The 17,085-nt window shown below is 36.1% G+C and overlaps 2 protein-coding genes across 2 annotated transcripts in view; one reads left to right on the top strand and one right to left on the bottom strand.

The window, feature by feature from the left end:
- rpf2 (ribosome production factor 2 homolog) overlaps positions 1-10,149 on the bottom strand; it is a 13,571-nt gene extending 3,422 nt beyond the window's left edge. The window contains exons 1-8 of the mRNA XM_016523670.1: positions 9,906-10,149; positions 9,418-9,678; positions 8,909-9,277; positions 8,631-8,722; positions 3,637-3,699; positions 1,862-1,943; positions 1,716-1,792; positions 1,536-1,635 (exon numbers count right to left, since the gene is read on the bottom strand). Of these exons, the coding sequence (XP_016379156.1) occupies positions 1,536-1,635; positions 1,716-1,792; positions 1,862-1,943; positions 3,637-3,699; positions 8,631-8,722; positions 8,909-9,277; positions 9,418-9,678; positions 9,906-10,008 (1,147 nt within the window). The 5' untranslated portion in view covers positions 10,009-10,149. The remainder of the gene's footprint in view (positions 1-1,535; positions 1,636-1,715; positions 1,793-1,861; positions 1,944-3,636; positions 3,700-8,630; positions 8,723-8,908; positions 9,278-9,417; positions 9,679-9,905) is intronic.
- Positions 10,150-10,778: 629 nt separating this feature from the next.
- Positions 10,779-17,085, top strand: part of LOC107717044 (CMP-sialic acid transporter) — a 14,545-nt gene continuing 8,238 nt past the window's right edge. Inside the window, exon 1 of the mRNA XM_016523688.1 lies at positions 10,779-10,898. The gene's annotated coding sequence lies outside the window, so the exon portion shown is untranslated. The remainder of the gene's footprint in view (positions 10,899-17,085) is intronic.

The raw sequence follows: 17,085 nt of genomic DNA, 5'->3' as shown, positions 1-17,085 counted from the left end.
CTCACTCTCACACTCACTCTCACACTCACTCTCACACTCACTCTCACACTCACTCTCACACTCACTCTCACACTCACTCTCACACTCACTCTCACACTCACTCTCACACTCACTCTCACACTCATGCGACCGCAGAGCTGCTGAATCTGATTGGTCGAGAGACATGACATGCATTATATAAGACCAAAGGAACTAAAAATAAACTGTTTATAATCATGAAAAATCACAGAAAGCATATTAAACGCAAGTGAAGTGTCCACTTTGTTTTAAATAAAATGTCACAATGTTCCATCGTTATTCAGTGTAGCACATATATTTATGTAAAAGCAAAACAACATGCTTATTCTGACTTTTACTTATTAAAATAAACGAAAGAAATGATCATATTAAATTAGATTATATTTAATGATTAAAATATGTAACACCTAGTGGTTTCAAGGATCGTGGTAAAGATTTAAACTGACTATTAGTTAGTTTTTTAGGGCCTCACTGTGATTCTAAAGCATTCTTTTACTGTCATCTAATAATTCTTGATCTAAATACGCCTGGCAGGATTTTCTGATATATAAACTATAGTTACACAACAATATTTTTTCTGTAAATCAGGGTAAAAATGTACAATTGTCTGTTTTTGCAAGTATTACATGTTTATATAATTTTCTTATATATATATATAAATTTAGCACCATGCCAGCTACCACAGATATATTTATGGTGAGAAAAGAGAAGACAAAAAGAACATGACATTAATAGGATTTTAAAAGTTATCTTCGATAAAAAAAAAAAATCTGAGAATAAATCTGGCCTCACTTCATGAATGTAGTAGAAGCTATTGCAATCAACAGTTTATCTAGAGTGTTTTTTTTTTTCTTCTATCAATGCCAGTTAGATATTTGGATCTAAGGCTTGGTAATGATACAGCTTTTCCAATTCAATTCCAATTCTCCAGCTCTGAAAACATTTACATTTTATTCAATTCTGATTCAGTAGTCAGCTAATGTTGTAAGATATGCAAGGACTTTTTTAATTTAATAAATTACAAAAATCTTCATAAAAAAAAAAAAAAAACTTTTTAAAAGTCAACCAAAACGTAAAACAAGAGCAAAAGAAAAAAAACACTTAGCAAAGAAACCAAGAACAGAATAAAAATGACAAAACAACGTCCATCTTTTTCCCACTGAATCTCCTTTTATCATCTATGAAAAGCATTTTTCTTTCTCTGAAGCACACACAGAAACCCCTCTCTGCTAGCGTGACGCTTGATCGAGCAGCAGAAGCTCATGATGAGAGCAGTGAGACACTAGTGAGCACCTGTCAGCAGGCTCCTCAAGCGCTGATGCTCCCGGTCCGTCTCGAACAGCTCCCCGGCGAACACCAGCAGCGGTTTGGTGCCCTCGGGAACTGAATCTCCTTTTATCATCTATGAAAAGCATTTTTCTTTCTCTGAAGCACACACAGAAACCCCTCTCTGCTAGCGTGACGCTTGATCGAGCAGCAGAAGCTCATGATGAGAGCAGTGAGACACTAGTGAGCACCTGTCAGCAGGCTCCTCAAGCGCTGATGCTCCCGGTCCGTCTCGAACAGCTCCCCGGCGAACACCAGCAGCGGTTTGGTGCCCTCGGGACACGTGTCCGTCTACACACACACACACAGGAGCTCAGGTCAGATGCGTCACACACACATACCCACGCTCAGGAGTCATCTCTGCGGCGTACCTTCACGTCTCTCAGAGACACGAACCTCTCGATGCCCAGCTCGAACATGTCCAGCACGTGGAAGTCAAACATGCGTCCTGTGAGCAGCAGACAAGCGTCAACACAAGCTCTTCCTCTAACACTGACCTCTGAGCGCTCTCACGCACCGAATATCAGGTTGTTGGGCCTCTTCTTGTTGTGTGAGCCGAACAGAAACAAGGAGCAGTCCGACTTCTTGGAGAAGAATTCCTGACGGAGAGCAAACAGACGACTGTTAGACGCTGAGGATCCCATATGAGGCTTCGTTACGCTCAGAGAAGGGCTGTGTGATATGGACAAAAATAATATCGCCATATTTTCTAGGATTTTATCGATAACGATAATTAGACGATATTTTGCTGAGTGTGTTGTTGTGCTGGTCTCTTAAACTGACTCCTACAGTTTTTGATATTCTTCATATTCTGTGCTGGTCAGTTCACAGCAGTGATAGAAATTAATCTGTTCCAGTAAGTTCTAATTGATTTTTAACTTTTATGGGCATTTTTACCGTTATAAATACTTTTTTTCTAAAAGTGTGCTTCATCTTTTGAGTCGAATTCTTACATTTAATCAGTGAATTAGAATAAAAGACATTTGGGCTGTTACCAAACAAATGATATCAGAATCAAAATTCATCTTTGCAATGCAGAGGAAACACAGAAGCTGCATCTGAAGAAGCATTTAGATGTAGGTCTATTTACACACTATTTAATGCAGCTCAGAGGGACACTTAAAGGGACAGTCTCTAAATTTAACGACTTTAATCTCAAGATGGTTGTATTTTTGTATTATTGCTTGGCCCTAATCCTCTTCCGTCATACTGATATTTGAAATTATATTTTTTTAAAAAAGCAAAGATACTTTAAATGTGAAATTAAAACCTCCAGCAGGTGGCAGCAAGCCACTGTTAATAAGTGAGTCATTGCGATTGAACCGAATCATTTAAACGAATGGTTTATTCAGGAACGAAACACCGTCATGTTGCTCAGAGAAGCAGAACAGTGCTGTGGCTGTGTTTGGAATTATTTTTGTCATCGAAATAGAGCAAAAACAGGCAATATAGTGTCTAAATCGCAAGTCTCTTAATATTAACTTCTAGTTTATTGAACTGTTGCATAAAATCAGTATCACATTTGTAATCGTGGTAATTTTTGGAGAAAAAACAGCACTCTTTGTGTCATATTGATTAACTATATGAATTTGTCTTGAATTTGAGATCATTGTAAATGTATTTTAATAGACTGAATCAAGCAGTGAAAGAGCGCACTCGCACTAGTCTAAGCTACTAGACTTCATCACGTCATGTATGAGTGCGCTCTGTAGGTGTGGTTTGTTCGTTTTTGTGATATACTCGATGATGTCAAATCACACACTATCACAATCACATCACTATCACCATCACATCACTATCACATTACCATCACATCACAATCACCATTACCATCACAACCACATTACCATCACCATCACATCACTATCACAATCACATTACCATCACCATCACATCACATCACTATCACAATCACATCACCATCACATTCACATCCCCATCACATTACTATCACAATCACATCACGATCACCATCACTATCACGATCACCAAGAAAAAACAGCACTCTTTGTGTCATATTGATTAACTATATGAATTTGTCTTGAATTTGAGATCATTGTAAATGTATTTTAATAGACTGAATCAAGCAGTGAAAGAGCGCACTCGCACTAGTCTAAGCTACTAGACTTCATCACGTCATGTATGAGTGCGCTCTGTAGGTGTGGTTTGTTCGTTTTTGTGATATACTCGATGATGTCAAATCACACATTGTTAAAAACAATCACGATGTTACCGCAGACGATATATATATATCACACAGCCCTGGGTCAGAGTGGTGAATCATGAGCTCACCAGCGCTGTGGAGTCGTCGAACGGCCGCACCATGTTCTTCCTGACAACACAATCACAATCACAATCACATCACCATCACATCCACATTACCATCACCATCACATCACTATCACAATCACAATCACATCGCCATCACAATCACATTGCCATCACATTACCATCACCATCACATTACCATCACATCACTATCACATTACTATCACAATCACAATCACATCACAATCACAATCACATCACTATCGCCATCACTATCACAATCACATTACCATCACATCACCATCACATTACCATCACATCACTATCACAATCACCATCACATTCACATCACATTACTATCACAATCACATCACTATCGCCATCACTATCACAATCACATTACCATCACATCACTATCACAATCACATCACTATCACCATCACTATCACATTACCATCACATCACAATCACCATCCCCATCACAACCACATTACCATCACAACCACATTACCATCACCATCACATCACTATCACAATCACATTACCATCACCATCACATCACATCACTATCACAATCACATCACCATCACATTCACATCCCCATCACATTACTATCACAATCACATCACGATCACCATCACTATCACGATCACCATCACAATCACCATTACCATCACATCACTATCACAATCACATCACTATCACAATCACATCACATCACCATCACATCACTATCACTATCACTATCACAATCACAATCACATCACTATGACAATCACATCACAATCACCATCCAGCTGCGGCTGCACACTCACCTCTTGTCACCATCACATTACCATCACATCACTATCACATTACTATCACAATCACAATCACATCACAATCACAATCACATCACTATCGCCATCACTATCACAATCACATTACCATCACATCACCATCACATTACCATCACATCACTATCACATTACTATCACAATCACAATCACATCACAATCACAATCACATCACTATCGCCATCACTATCACAATCACATCACCATCACCATCACATTACCATCACCATCACATTACATCACCATCACATTACCATCACATTACCATCACATCACTATCACAATCACAATCACATCACTATCACAATCACATCACTATCACCATCACTATCACATTACCATCACATCACAATCACCATCCCCATCACAACCACATTACCATCACCATCACATTACCATCACATCACCATCACATTCACATCACATCCCCATCACATTACTATCACAATCACATCACGATCACCATCACTATCACATCACCATCACAATCACCATTACCATCACATCACTATCACATCACTATCACATCACTATGACAATCACATCACAATCACCATCACCATCCAGCTGCGGCTGCACACTCACCTCTCAGCTGTTTTCAGCATAATAATAATAATAATAATAATAGTTTTCTGAGCAGCAAATCAGCAAGAAAGAATGATTTCTGAAGATCGTGTGACACTGAAGACTGGAGTAATGATGCTGAAAATACAGCTGCGCATCACAGAAATAAATTACAGTTTAACAGATATTCACATAGAAAACAGCTATTTTAAATAGTAAAAAAATAAACAATAATAAAAAAAAATACTTTAGATCAAATTTAGGCTTGGTGAGCAGAAGAGACTTCTTTAAAAACATTAAAATCTTACTGTTCAGAAACCTTTGACTGGTCGTGTGTCCTTAAAGCAAACCACAGTATTTTGGTGAGACCGATGAAACACTGCAGATCGTCGTGTGCTCCGCTGAGAAAACAGCGCACTAAACTACAGGTTACCTGTTGATCAAGTTGAAGTACTGATAAGTTTACTTACACGATCCCGTCCCGATGTGCCATCGTGTAAGTCTGTACGCAGCGATGGGAACACGTGTAACTGCACACAGTGAAGCCGGCGAAACGACACCCGCTTCCGGTGGAGCCCGGAAGTTTCAAAATAAGAGTCGCTAAAAGTTTTTTCTTAACATCACAAAAAACGACACAACACGACTTTTTTCTTTTTCAGCTAAAAATAACCTATTTTAATAGGAAATACGTTAACAAAGAAGTGAAAAGTAAAGCCATTTCCTGAAGCGTTGTTTAAGTTACTCATTCCAAAAATCGCTGGAATACTTTTATATCCTCCTGAGAACAAGACAAAAACGTTTTGTGAATTTAGTATTTTTTCATGTCATTACATTGTTTAAAGCATAAGAAAAAAAATTGAAAAATAGCAATTTCGAATAATGATATTTTATTCATATGTTACGCTATGCCCTCTGTAGAGCACACCAGGACTCAATTAAAATAAATAAATAAATAAACGAAATTACATGAATAGACATGAATAGGCCAAAAAATAAATATACAAACACACAATCCGATTATATAGTCTACCTGTGCTCCCACCCCCACGGACAAAACTGGTGCTTTTATTTCATTATTTAAACATTGAAGGTTTGTTTTACTTTTCTTAGTTTGTGCCTAATAATTAATAATAACAGAAAACATTAGTGTTTCTGATGTTGCTAGTAAATGTCACAGCAACATTTTCTCTTTGATTAGACATATTTTATTGGGCCTGTGTCTTTTAGGATATGTATAATTTCCTTAATTATAACATTTCTAGCGCTGTTTTCAAACTTTTAGTCAAGCCTCTTGAGGGGCCCTTCATCCACCAGAACTACAGCCTACATTCAGGCAATGTCAGCCTTTTATTTTGCAGCAATAAAAAATATATACCGTGAGCTTTGGAAATTGTTTTTAGCAAATTTGACTGACTTTTCGCTTTATTTTTGGCATTCTTCTCTTTTTAAGATCATATGTGGGAGCACCTGCACATGCATTCAAAGCAAAGCGATAACGCGTAATTTTAAAGGAACAGCCAACTCACATACAATATCTTCCGGCATCACGGGGCCCTGGGCTTAAGCACAGGTAAACCCGTGCATTAATGTGACCCAGATTACAACGAAATACAACATTACTGCTCCATTTATAGTACTTGGAGGCCAAGCACCTATTGTATCTCTTCTTCTTCTTCTGTCAGTCCATATAAACACAAAGAAAAAGTTGTGAAATTTGGCACAGAGATAGAGCACATTCTGAATATTAGCCACACCAAATTTGGAGTCTCTAACTCAAACCCTCTAGCGCCACCACCTGTCAAAATTTGCATCTCGTGACTTTTATTTAACTTTTATTAGACTGAAGATTGAAATAACATAATTATTGATAAAACACTATTCTTAAAGGGACAGTTCACTCAAAAATGAAAATGTTGTCATCATGTACTTACCCTCGTGCCGTTCCAAACCTGTATGAGTTTCTTTCTTCCACTTGAACATAAAAGAAGGTATTTAGAAGAATGCTGCTAATCAAACAGATGACGTGCCCATTTGTGGTTTGATTAAAAATATTTTAATTCATTCTTAATACATTTATAAATTACTACATTAATAAATTATTAGTTACTACATTAATAAATTATTAGTTATTAGCAGCGTTCAGAAATATTATAAAAAATAGCATTTTTTTACATATCTTACATTAATGTCACTATAAGCCACCAATTACTGACTACATTTACTTTCTGAAATAGTATTTAAAAAATAGCATTTACTTTCTGAAATATAAAAAAATAGCATTTACTTTATGAAATATTATTAAAAAATTGCATTTTTATTTACATTTCTTCCATTAATGTCACTATAAGCCACCAATTACTGACTACATGTACTTTCTGAAATAGTATTTAAAAAATAGCATTTACTTTATGAAATATTATTTTAAAATATATATATATTTTTTTTATTTTTTACTTCAGTGTTACTAATAGCACTAATTAGTGACTGACTACATGTACTTCCTGAAATATTATAAAAAAAATAGCATTTACTTTCTGAAATAGTATAAAAAAAATAGCATTTACTTTATGAAATATACAAAAATAGCATTTACTTTCTGAAATATTAGAAATAATATCATTTACTTTCTGAAATATTAGAAATATTTACTTTCTGAAATAGTATTAAAAAAATAGCTTTTACCTTCTGAAATATACAAAAATAGCATTTACTTTATGAAATATTATACAAAAATTATTTTTTATTTATTTATTTTTTTACGTTTTTTACTTCAGTGTTACTAATAGCACTAATTAGTGACTGACTACATTTACTTTCTGAAATATTATTAAAAGATTGCGTATTTAAAAAATAGCATTTACTTGCTGAAATATAAAAAAATAGCATTTACTTTATGAAATATTATTTTAAAATATATATATATTTTTTTTATTTTTTACTTCAGTGTTACTAATAGCACTAATTAGTGACTGACTACATGTACTTCCTGAAATATTATAAAAAAAATAGCATTTACTTTCTGAAATAGTATAAAAAAAATAGCATTTACTTTATGAAATATACAAAAATAGCATTTACTTTCTGAAATATTATACAAAAATAATTTTTTATTTATTTATTTTTTTTACATTTTTTACTTCAGTGTTACTAATAGCACTAATTAGTGACTGACTACATGTACTTCCTGAAATATTATAAAAAAAATAGCATTTACTTTCTGAAATAGTATAAAAAAAATAGCATTTACTTTATGAAATATACAAAAATAGCATTTACTTTCTGAAATATTAGAAATAATATCATTTACTTTCTGATTAATTAGAAATAATATCATTTACTTTCTGAAATATTAGAAATATTTACTTTCTGAAATAGTATTAAAAAAATAGCTTTTACCTTCTGAAATATACAAAAATAGCATTTACTTTATGAAATATTATACAAAAATAATTTTTTATTTATTTATTTTTTTTACATTTTTTACTTCAGTGTTACTAATAGCACTAATTAGTGACTGACTACATTTACTTTCTGAAATAGTATTAAAAAAATAGCTTTTACCTTCTGAAATATACAAAAATAGCATTTACTTTATGAAATATTATACAAAAATTTCACGTTGTCGCTGAATATGTGTGTTCCCTCATAGACCTTGCTGAAGTTCCCTGATGCGATCAAATGTCCCACTTCAAACAAAGACACGACGGATCCTGACGAACACACAGAAACAGAAGATGGACACGTTTGAGGCTGCAAGTTCCTTTGATTGTCAACAGCAGAGCTGAAGAACCAACAAATCAAGAGTCTTGAAGACTTTCTTTAGTTTCAGATGCACTGCAGATCAAGCATCGATGAAGAGAATATAACAGAGAATAAATAAAGCAGTAATGACTCACCTTGAGGCAGCTGGATTTCTGGATCAGGCAACACTGTGTCCGGTGCTGTTTCTGACACGACCGACACTGAACCGGACACTGGACCGGACACTGAACCGGACACTGAACTGGACACTGGACCGGACACTGGACCGGACAGAACTGCATCGTGGGCCTGGATCTCGGAGGGACCTTCTTCCTCAGGAGACGACTGGAGGTCTGCAGAGACCTGGTCCTGGTCCTGCTCCGGCAGAACGAGCTGGGATTGCTCCGGACCCGGCTCTGCTTCAGGAGGCTGGACTCTGTCCGGGTCGCAGCAGGGGAAGAGCTGCTTCACAGCCTCACATGCTCTCCGCAAGAAGACACTCTTCCTTCCTTTCTTAGCTTCTTCTAAAACCAATGAAGAGCAAACCATTAGAAACATCTCTGACCACAGATTACACAGCGATTAAACATGGACACAGCACAACAAACGTCATTGTCAAGTTATTATTCCTAGAGATGCATGAAGTAAAGTAATAATGGCTCACTGTGACAGAGACTGAGAGCGGATGGATCTGGAAGAAGCGTTGGCTCTCTGATCCCGGAGGAACGCTCCGGATCTTCCCACACCTGACCCGGCAGACACAGCAGCTCAGGAACGGCCGTCGGACCCGGGACAGCCGTCACCTCGGGACGGTCCAGACGAGCGTCCGTCTGTGCTGTGAGACGCAGCACTCGGTCCGGACGCTTCACAGCCTTGCACAGCTTCCGGAAGAAGACATGCACCGCTTTCCCCTTCTTCCCTTTGTCTGGAATAAAGAAGACAAACACCTCTGACTGCAGATCAGAAACTGATTCCCTTTCCAACAAATTCCTGACAGTTCAATAGAGCTGAGAGACGGACTCAAGAAGAAGGTATTACTGTATTAACTAATGCAAGTATTACTGTATCTAAATTCATATTGCTGGAAAGCTTGATGTTCCGAGAGAAGCACAATAACACTAGAGAGATTACTGCTGTTGATGTCCATCTCACCTGCTGGGCTGTTGTCCATCATTTCTTCGCTCAGATCGATTCTTTTGAAGCTCGATGCGACAGGCGCGCGCTCAGATTCACTGCGCTCAGCTGTTGTAGACATCGTTTGATTATGACAAAAATCTGATTGTTCTGATAATTGTGGACACAATGTGTGTAAAATGTGAATAGTCTGAAAAGACTGTGTGTAAAGCGTGAATCTAAAGAGTGTAAGTCAGCGGAATCAGTCACTGATTCGAAACACTCACTCAACCAGATCCGCGTCTGCCGTTAGAATCCTGAGCGGGGCTTTATATAGCCGCGGCGCTGTGACGTCACGGAGTTTATGTTATTATCAGGTGTGAAGGTGTTTCATAAACACTCCAAACGTAAGTCCTTACGTAAACACAGTCAGATATCGGGCGCCGCGCGACTGTTATTTCTTCGGAGAGCACACGGGAACATGACGGTCCTGTTTACTCGAGCAAATGTACCGGTATGATGCGAATTAACCGTGATTTTTGGTGAAAAAATGCTCACTGAAGCAAGCGCTGTGCCTGACACACGGGTGAGTATTAGATGCAGGTAAATAAGATTGAAATTGTGAATTAATATGTAAACTTGACTACATTTCACAGGGTACACATATTTTACGTTTCTTCAGCACCAAATAACAATGACTTCGACATATTTTTTTTTTTTTGGAACAGCGCGCATTTCATATCCGTTTTGTTTTGTGGTTGTTTTAAAATTAATACTAATATCGTTCAAAAACAAGAGTGTCAGGAGTTTATGTTATTATCAGGTGTGAAGGTGTTTCATAAACACTCCGCACGTACGTCCTTACGTAAACACAGTCAGATATCGGGCGCCGCGCGAGTGTTATTTCTTCGGAGAGCACACGGGAACATGACGGTCCTGTTTACTCGAGCAAATGTACCGGTATGATGCGAATTAACCGTGATTTTTGGTGAAAAAATGCGATTTCACTGAAGCGCTGTGCCTGACACACGGGTGAGTATTAGATGCAGGTAAATAAGATTGAAATTGTGAATTAATATGTAAACTTGACTACATTTCACAGGGTACACATATTTTACGTTTCTTCAGCACCAAATAACAATGACTTCGACATAATCTCGAGTTTTTAAAATATATAATTTATTCACAGATACTAATAAAGAATAATCAATAATCAAGAAACAGTTATAGCCTAGTACATTTATTGATCTGTAATCAAAAACGTCTTGATTAACATCATTTTCTCATCAATTAGGCGTATCAGCTCTCTCAAAAATATATATTTACACTATCTATATAAATTATTATAAGTAATTGTTCAATAAAGAGATCCATAATCCATCTCTGACTTGTGATGCGGAGCATACGAGGACCAAAAATTGAGTGTTTTATATAATGTACAAAATGTATTTTATAACATCATATCACTGTATAATGATATTAGTGCTGTGCTCCTAAACTTTTCTCAGAGACTACATTTTCACAAGACATGGCACACGAGTCACAAACTACTTCTGACACTATTTTAATGGGTTCTCAAGTGTTTAGTGTTCAGCAGAAGTGAGTGGTATAGGTTTGAAATGAGATTTCTGAGGAAACTATTCTACAGCATTGATGTTGTTACAGACTCCAGCTTAACAGAGAAATCAGAGGTGCTTGAAGAGTGCACAGCCACCAACACACTGCCACCTGCATGAGAAGAGCTCTTGTTAGCATTGTTAGGACACATAACAGAGACATGAGTAAGCCACGATTCCATATTTAAGATGATTGATTGTCATGCATAGCTCTTTAATTATTAATGGGTTAGTTGAATGATAATGCTGTCATTAATTACTCACTCTCATGTCGTTCCAAACCCGTAAGACCTTCGTTCATCTTCAGAACTTTTATTATGTAATAAATACACACACACAAGCACGTATATATTTAAGAAAAATGTTATGTTCATATATATATATATATATATATACACGTAAATATTTTCTAAATATATACTGTATGTGTGTGTAATGTGTATTTATATATACATAATAAATATACACACAGAACACACGCATATATTATGTAAACAAAAACTTTTATTTTGGATGCGATTAATCGTTTGACAGCAATTAATATATACTGTTAGCATTAGTATAGGCCTACTTGTTTTTGTTTTTTTATTATAGCCCATGATAATTAATACATTACAAAAACATTGTAAGAATTAAAATTTATTCAAAAGTTATCCCACTCCTCTACTATTACATCTACACTATCATCACGCGTGTTCATGTTGAGCGTGATTTTCTCCAGTGAGGGGGATGAGGGGGTAATGTTTGATGAATTATGCTACAGCACTTATATTTTTGCACTGACTGGCTATTAAGTTAACTGTGAGCAAACAGAGTGTCAGTCAATGCATTGGAGAATACGGCAAACATAAATTTGTTGATTTTCCTAACAAGCAACCATATTTTTTAAAATAAGCCCAAAAAAACGCAACCCGGAATTTTTTCACACAACTTAACCAGAAAAGAAGCCCAAAGTTGTGCATTATAAGTGGACTTGGCAACTCTGCGCACGATCCAGTAATCAGGCTATATTGGTCGGCTTTTACAGTGCATTTGAGGGTTGTTTTGAAAGTGCTTTAAAATGAGGACATTTCCAGGTACAGGACACAACAAACCTGGACTGTCCCTGGAAAACGGGCCTTCCTTAGTGTTACTGGCGAGGCGGACACCCAATAATATTAATAATTATACGACACCCAAATAGCACACTTTTACTCAGATTCAAAAATACATGTGTGACCCTGGAGCACAAAACCAGTCAGAATTTTTTGAAATTTGAAAGCTGAATAAATAAGCTTTCCATTGATGTATGGTTTGTTAGGATAGGACAATATTTGGCCGAGATACAACTATTTGAATATCTGGAATCTGAGGGTGCAAAAAAATCTAAATATTGAGAAAATCATCTTTAAAGTTGTCCAAATGAAGTTCTTAGCAATGCATATTACTAATCAAAAATTAAGTTCTGATATATTTACAGTAGGAAATTTACAAAATATCTTCATGGAACATGATCTTTACTTAATATCCTAATGATTTTTGGCATAAAAGAAAAATGTATAATTTTGACCCATACAATGTATTGTTGGCTATTGCTACAAATATACCCCAGCGACTTAACACTGCTTTTGTGCTCCAGGGTCACATGTGTCACAGAACATGTGAACATCACATCACATGACTTAAATACTGGATCCTACGAACGTGAATCAGTGAATGCACTACATTAATCAGATGCACATTACTAACACACATTATCCCAATACGCCACACTGCTTCGTAGCAAAGTGCTCTTATCATCTCATTTTCCTGCGCTTAGAGCCAGACTTGCACAGAGGAAATGTAAGGAGGACATTCGGTGAATAAAACACCTTGATGTGCAAAGAGCTGACAAACGTGGTGACGAATGGAGTCTGAAGGGGTGTATATCATTTGGGGGACATCGTGAAATCTCAAAAACTGCTTGCAACCCTCACATTTAAATAATATATTTCAAATCCGCAACAAAATATCACATGGACTGTCCTGTGGATATTGCTTCTAATGCTGAGATAGTGTTAAAAAAGCTTATATTTCAGACCGGAGAAAGCAGTATTATGGATAGAGGACTTGTATTTTAGCCGGAAGCAATGGTTTGAAGTTAAAAATGTCTGTTAATATTTTCTTACTTCTTAAGCTTCACTTTTGACTGTTCATGTGTGACTTCCATCACTAGTGAAAACACCTTGCACAGATATACTCACACATGCAAGCCTTACTTGTCACTATATCTCTTGATATCCATATAGGCTAATATTTGACCACTGAGTACTTTGATTGAATGCCTAAGACATCCCGTATGTTACTGTATGACTTTGTGTTTTATAAATATGACCCATCTTCCTTAACACACCGGTTCACAGCAGATAACCGATCGCATCCAGACTACAAATACTAATTAATCTAGCAAAATGTGGAAAAATGCTTATTTTCAGCCCTCATTATGACCCTTTGTCTAAGATGGCCCAGAGGTCCTTGAAGTCCATCATCAGGAGTCCCATCTTAGTCCAAGTCCAATAGACTTTCTTCCCGTTTCATGTGTTTAAATGATGTAAACTTCATTTCTTTTTAATTTCCCCATTTCCTTCTTTTTGTCAGCTTTGCATGACTGTATGAACGCATTTGTCTGGTTTAACAGCTGAGCTCGGATGTGATGTGAGCCTCAGGATCGGATCCTGCCCAGAAATCAGTGCAGTGTGTGCTTTGAGGAGATTTGCCCTGGGTTCTGATGTCGATCCAGAGCAGCTGTGTGGGATGTTCTGATTCAGTGATGCTGCTGAACTCATTCACCAAAACTGATTTTTAGTTACCTGAGGGGTTGTTTTCAATTTAAAGTGGACATTTTTTATGTGTTTTGGCCTTGTATTGACATGACAACAGTGCTTTGGGGGCCTCAAAACGCTAACTTTTCAAAACGAGTTTCAAAGTTCAAGTTTTTGAAAATGTTAGCATTATCATTTCCATTTAAACTACAAAAACGTGAAATTGTGAAAACGGTGAGGTCGTGTGCATGTGTATTACGTGTTCAGTCTATGGGAATACACACGTGCACAGACGCATTGTGTTTCTTTACAACGTGACATCGCCAACTACTGGCCTGGCACGGATAATACAGCGCTTTAGTTGTTTTTGTGCATCCATGTGAACGGGGATCGAATTGACAATGTTGTCCCTCTAGAAAACGGCTTGGTTTCAGTTTTGACGTGAACAACATCTTCTCTGCATTGATGTTCTCCTTCCGCAATATTTTGAACAGTGCAGCAGCGCCGCATCTCATGGGTTCAGCTGGATAGACTAACAAAAGCATTCAAATGCAACGACACCTTCATCGTCATCGCATCTCGTGCACCGCTGATAAGTGCCTTACGCACACCTAAAAATCAAACGCAAAGTTTTTGCATTCGAATATTTTAAATTCGACGAATTTTTGACAGCCCTAACATGAGCCAGTGCGCTGAGCGCTCAAGGTGGCTTTACCTCTGCTCTCACGGCTAAAGCACCAGCACTGCATCTCCAGTTGACCTTGATGTAAAACTCTGGGTACACGAGAAGAGCTTTCTATGTGAACAATACACAACACATCTATCAAAAACTGTCTTTTGCATATAAGCAGGTACAGTTGCATGAGTGAAAAAAGAGATTCGTCTGATTTGGGTTACCTGGTGGTATTATAAATGACTGAATCAGAGAATCTTTTTTTATTTTCATAAATAACGATTTTCTTTATTCATTAGCATGAATAAAAACATATTTTGAAATTATCAATGCCATTAACTTTACTGCACTTTTCAGAAGCATGCCAGCATTGTTTTTGACCCACTTTTTTCATAATCACTTCTATTGTCTTTGCATTTAACTAAGCATTTATGCTAAATAAACTACTTCATTTAAAATACTTTATTAATAAATGAATACCATTTCTATTGAAATTGGAATGCGTGCCATGTATTAATTACACATATGTGTAGTGATAAAGTTATATATATTAATTGTAATATCAAATAACACACTGCAGTTAAAATCATAATCAATCACTTTAATGTGCTTTAAAATGTTGGTCAACACATCAAAATAGTGTACTTTAAAGTATGACAAAAGATTAGTAAAACGTAATGATTTAAAATGTACTTTAAAGTAAAACTTAATTTGACATTTGTGCACTTCTCAAAGTGTGTTCATGAAAGTTTCGCTCTTTAAGTACACTTAAGTGATTTTATTTCATTAATATTATATTATCTGCGAGTACATTTATTTTTTTTAAATGTTCTTTTATTTGAAGTTCACATTAAGTCCACATTCAATACTGCTTGTGAAAACAGTACCAACGCTAATTTAAAATTGGCTATTTTTCTGGGAACCAAATACTAACGTTAGGGGAACGTTCTTTTTAGGTTATATTTTTTGTAACCATAAAATAACGTTCCCAGAATGTTGCATGGTGGTTATTATTAAATAACCAAAAAAATAACCTATAGAGAACGTTCCCTGATGGTTATTTTTAGGTTATTATTTTGCAACCATAAAATAATGTTCCCAGAACGTTGCCTGGTGGTTGTTTTTAAAATAACCTAAAATAAAGTTCCCTAATGGTTATTCTCAGGTTATTTTTATAACCCTGTAAAACTTTATCTTTCCAATGAAAACGTTGCAGATGTTTTTGTGTAATGACCTACACTCTGAAATTCGTTTAATGCAGCATTTATTCAAATACAGAAATTAGATCAACCAAAACACGTTTTAAATTATAATATTAGGCCAGGGCTAAGCATATAGTGATAACAGAAATCATAAATTCGTGTGTTTTATTTTTATTTACTGCGCGCCTCTGATCTGCACGCGCTGCACTAGTAGCACGTGCTTTCTCCTGTCTTCGCGCGCTCGCGGAATTTAAAAATTAACGGTCATTTCGTTTTACTGCTGACTGACTCGCTCGTTTATCGATCTATTTATTTAATTGGATGATTACTTCAAATTAATATAAGTTAGTAATGAGAGGAAATATGATTTCGGAGGGATTTGATACACCTAACTGAAGAGAACATGATGTTAATGGAGACGTTTTGTTTACGGATCAAAAGGAATGTCCCTCTGTACAAACTACACTTCGTGGTAAGAAATGAATGTACTTTTAAGTCGAGTAATTTTTTTATTATTTTTTTTATATCTTTGAATAAATGTCATATGTTATAAACCATACATTAAAGTCATTTTTATTTGGTTAAAATAGCGTTATAGTAACGTTATTCAAACAAAAAACTAACGTTCTAAACTTTCCTGTCTAACCAAAAACAAACCTTAACAAAATAACGTTCTGGGAACATTCTATAAACCAAAAACTAGAACCAAAACTAACCAAAAACAAACCATAAAAAATAACTTTCTGGGAACCAAAAATTGCAAGCTGGGATAGTTAGGAAAATTGAATAAATAATATAAATTAGATTTTAATTGTGTCTTAAAATATGATAGTTGTCACTACCGGTATAAATAATGTACATGCACTGAAGTACAGATGAAACCTCGACCTAAAAACAAACCGACTTTTATTTTGAAATGTCGCGTCCCGTGTGCGTGTGCACTCTTCT

The sequence above is a fragment of the Sinocyclocheilus rhinocerous genome, unplaced genomic scaffold (assembly GCF_001515625.1).
Source record: "Sinocyclocheilus rhinocerous isolate Xijiao unplaced genomic scaffold, SAMN03320098_v1.1 scaffold210, whole genome shotgun sequence".
Classification (NCBI taxonomy): domain Eukaryota; kingdom Metazoa; phylum Chordata; class Actinopteri; order Cypriniformes; family Cyprinidae; genus Sinocyclocheilus; species Sinocyclocheilus rhinocerous.
The sequence above is the reverse complement of the archived record's forward strand: the minus strand, read 5'-3'. Positions and strand labels throughout refer to the sequence as shown.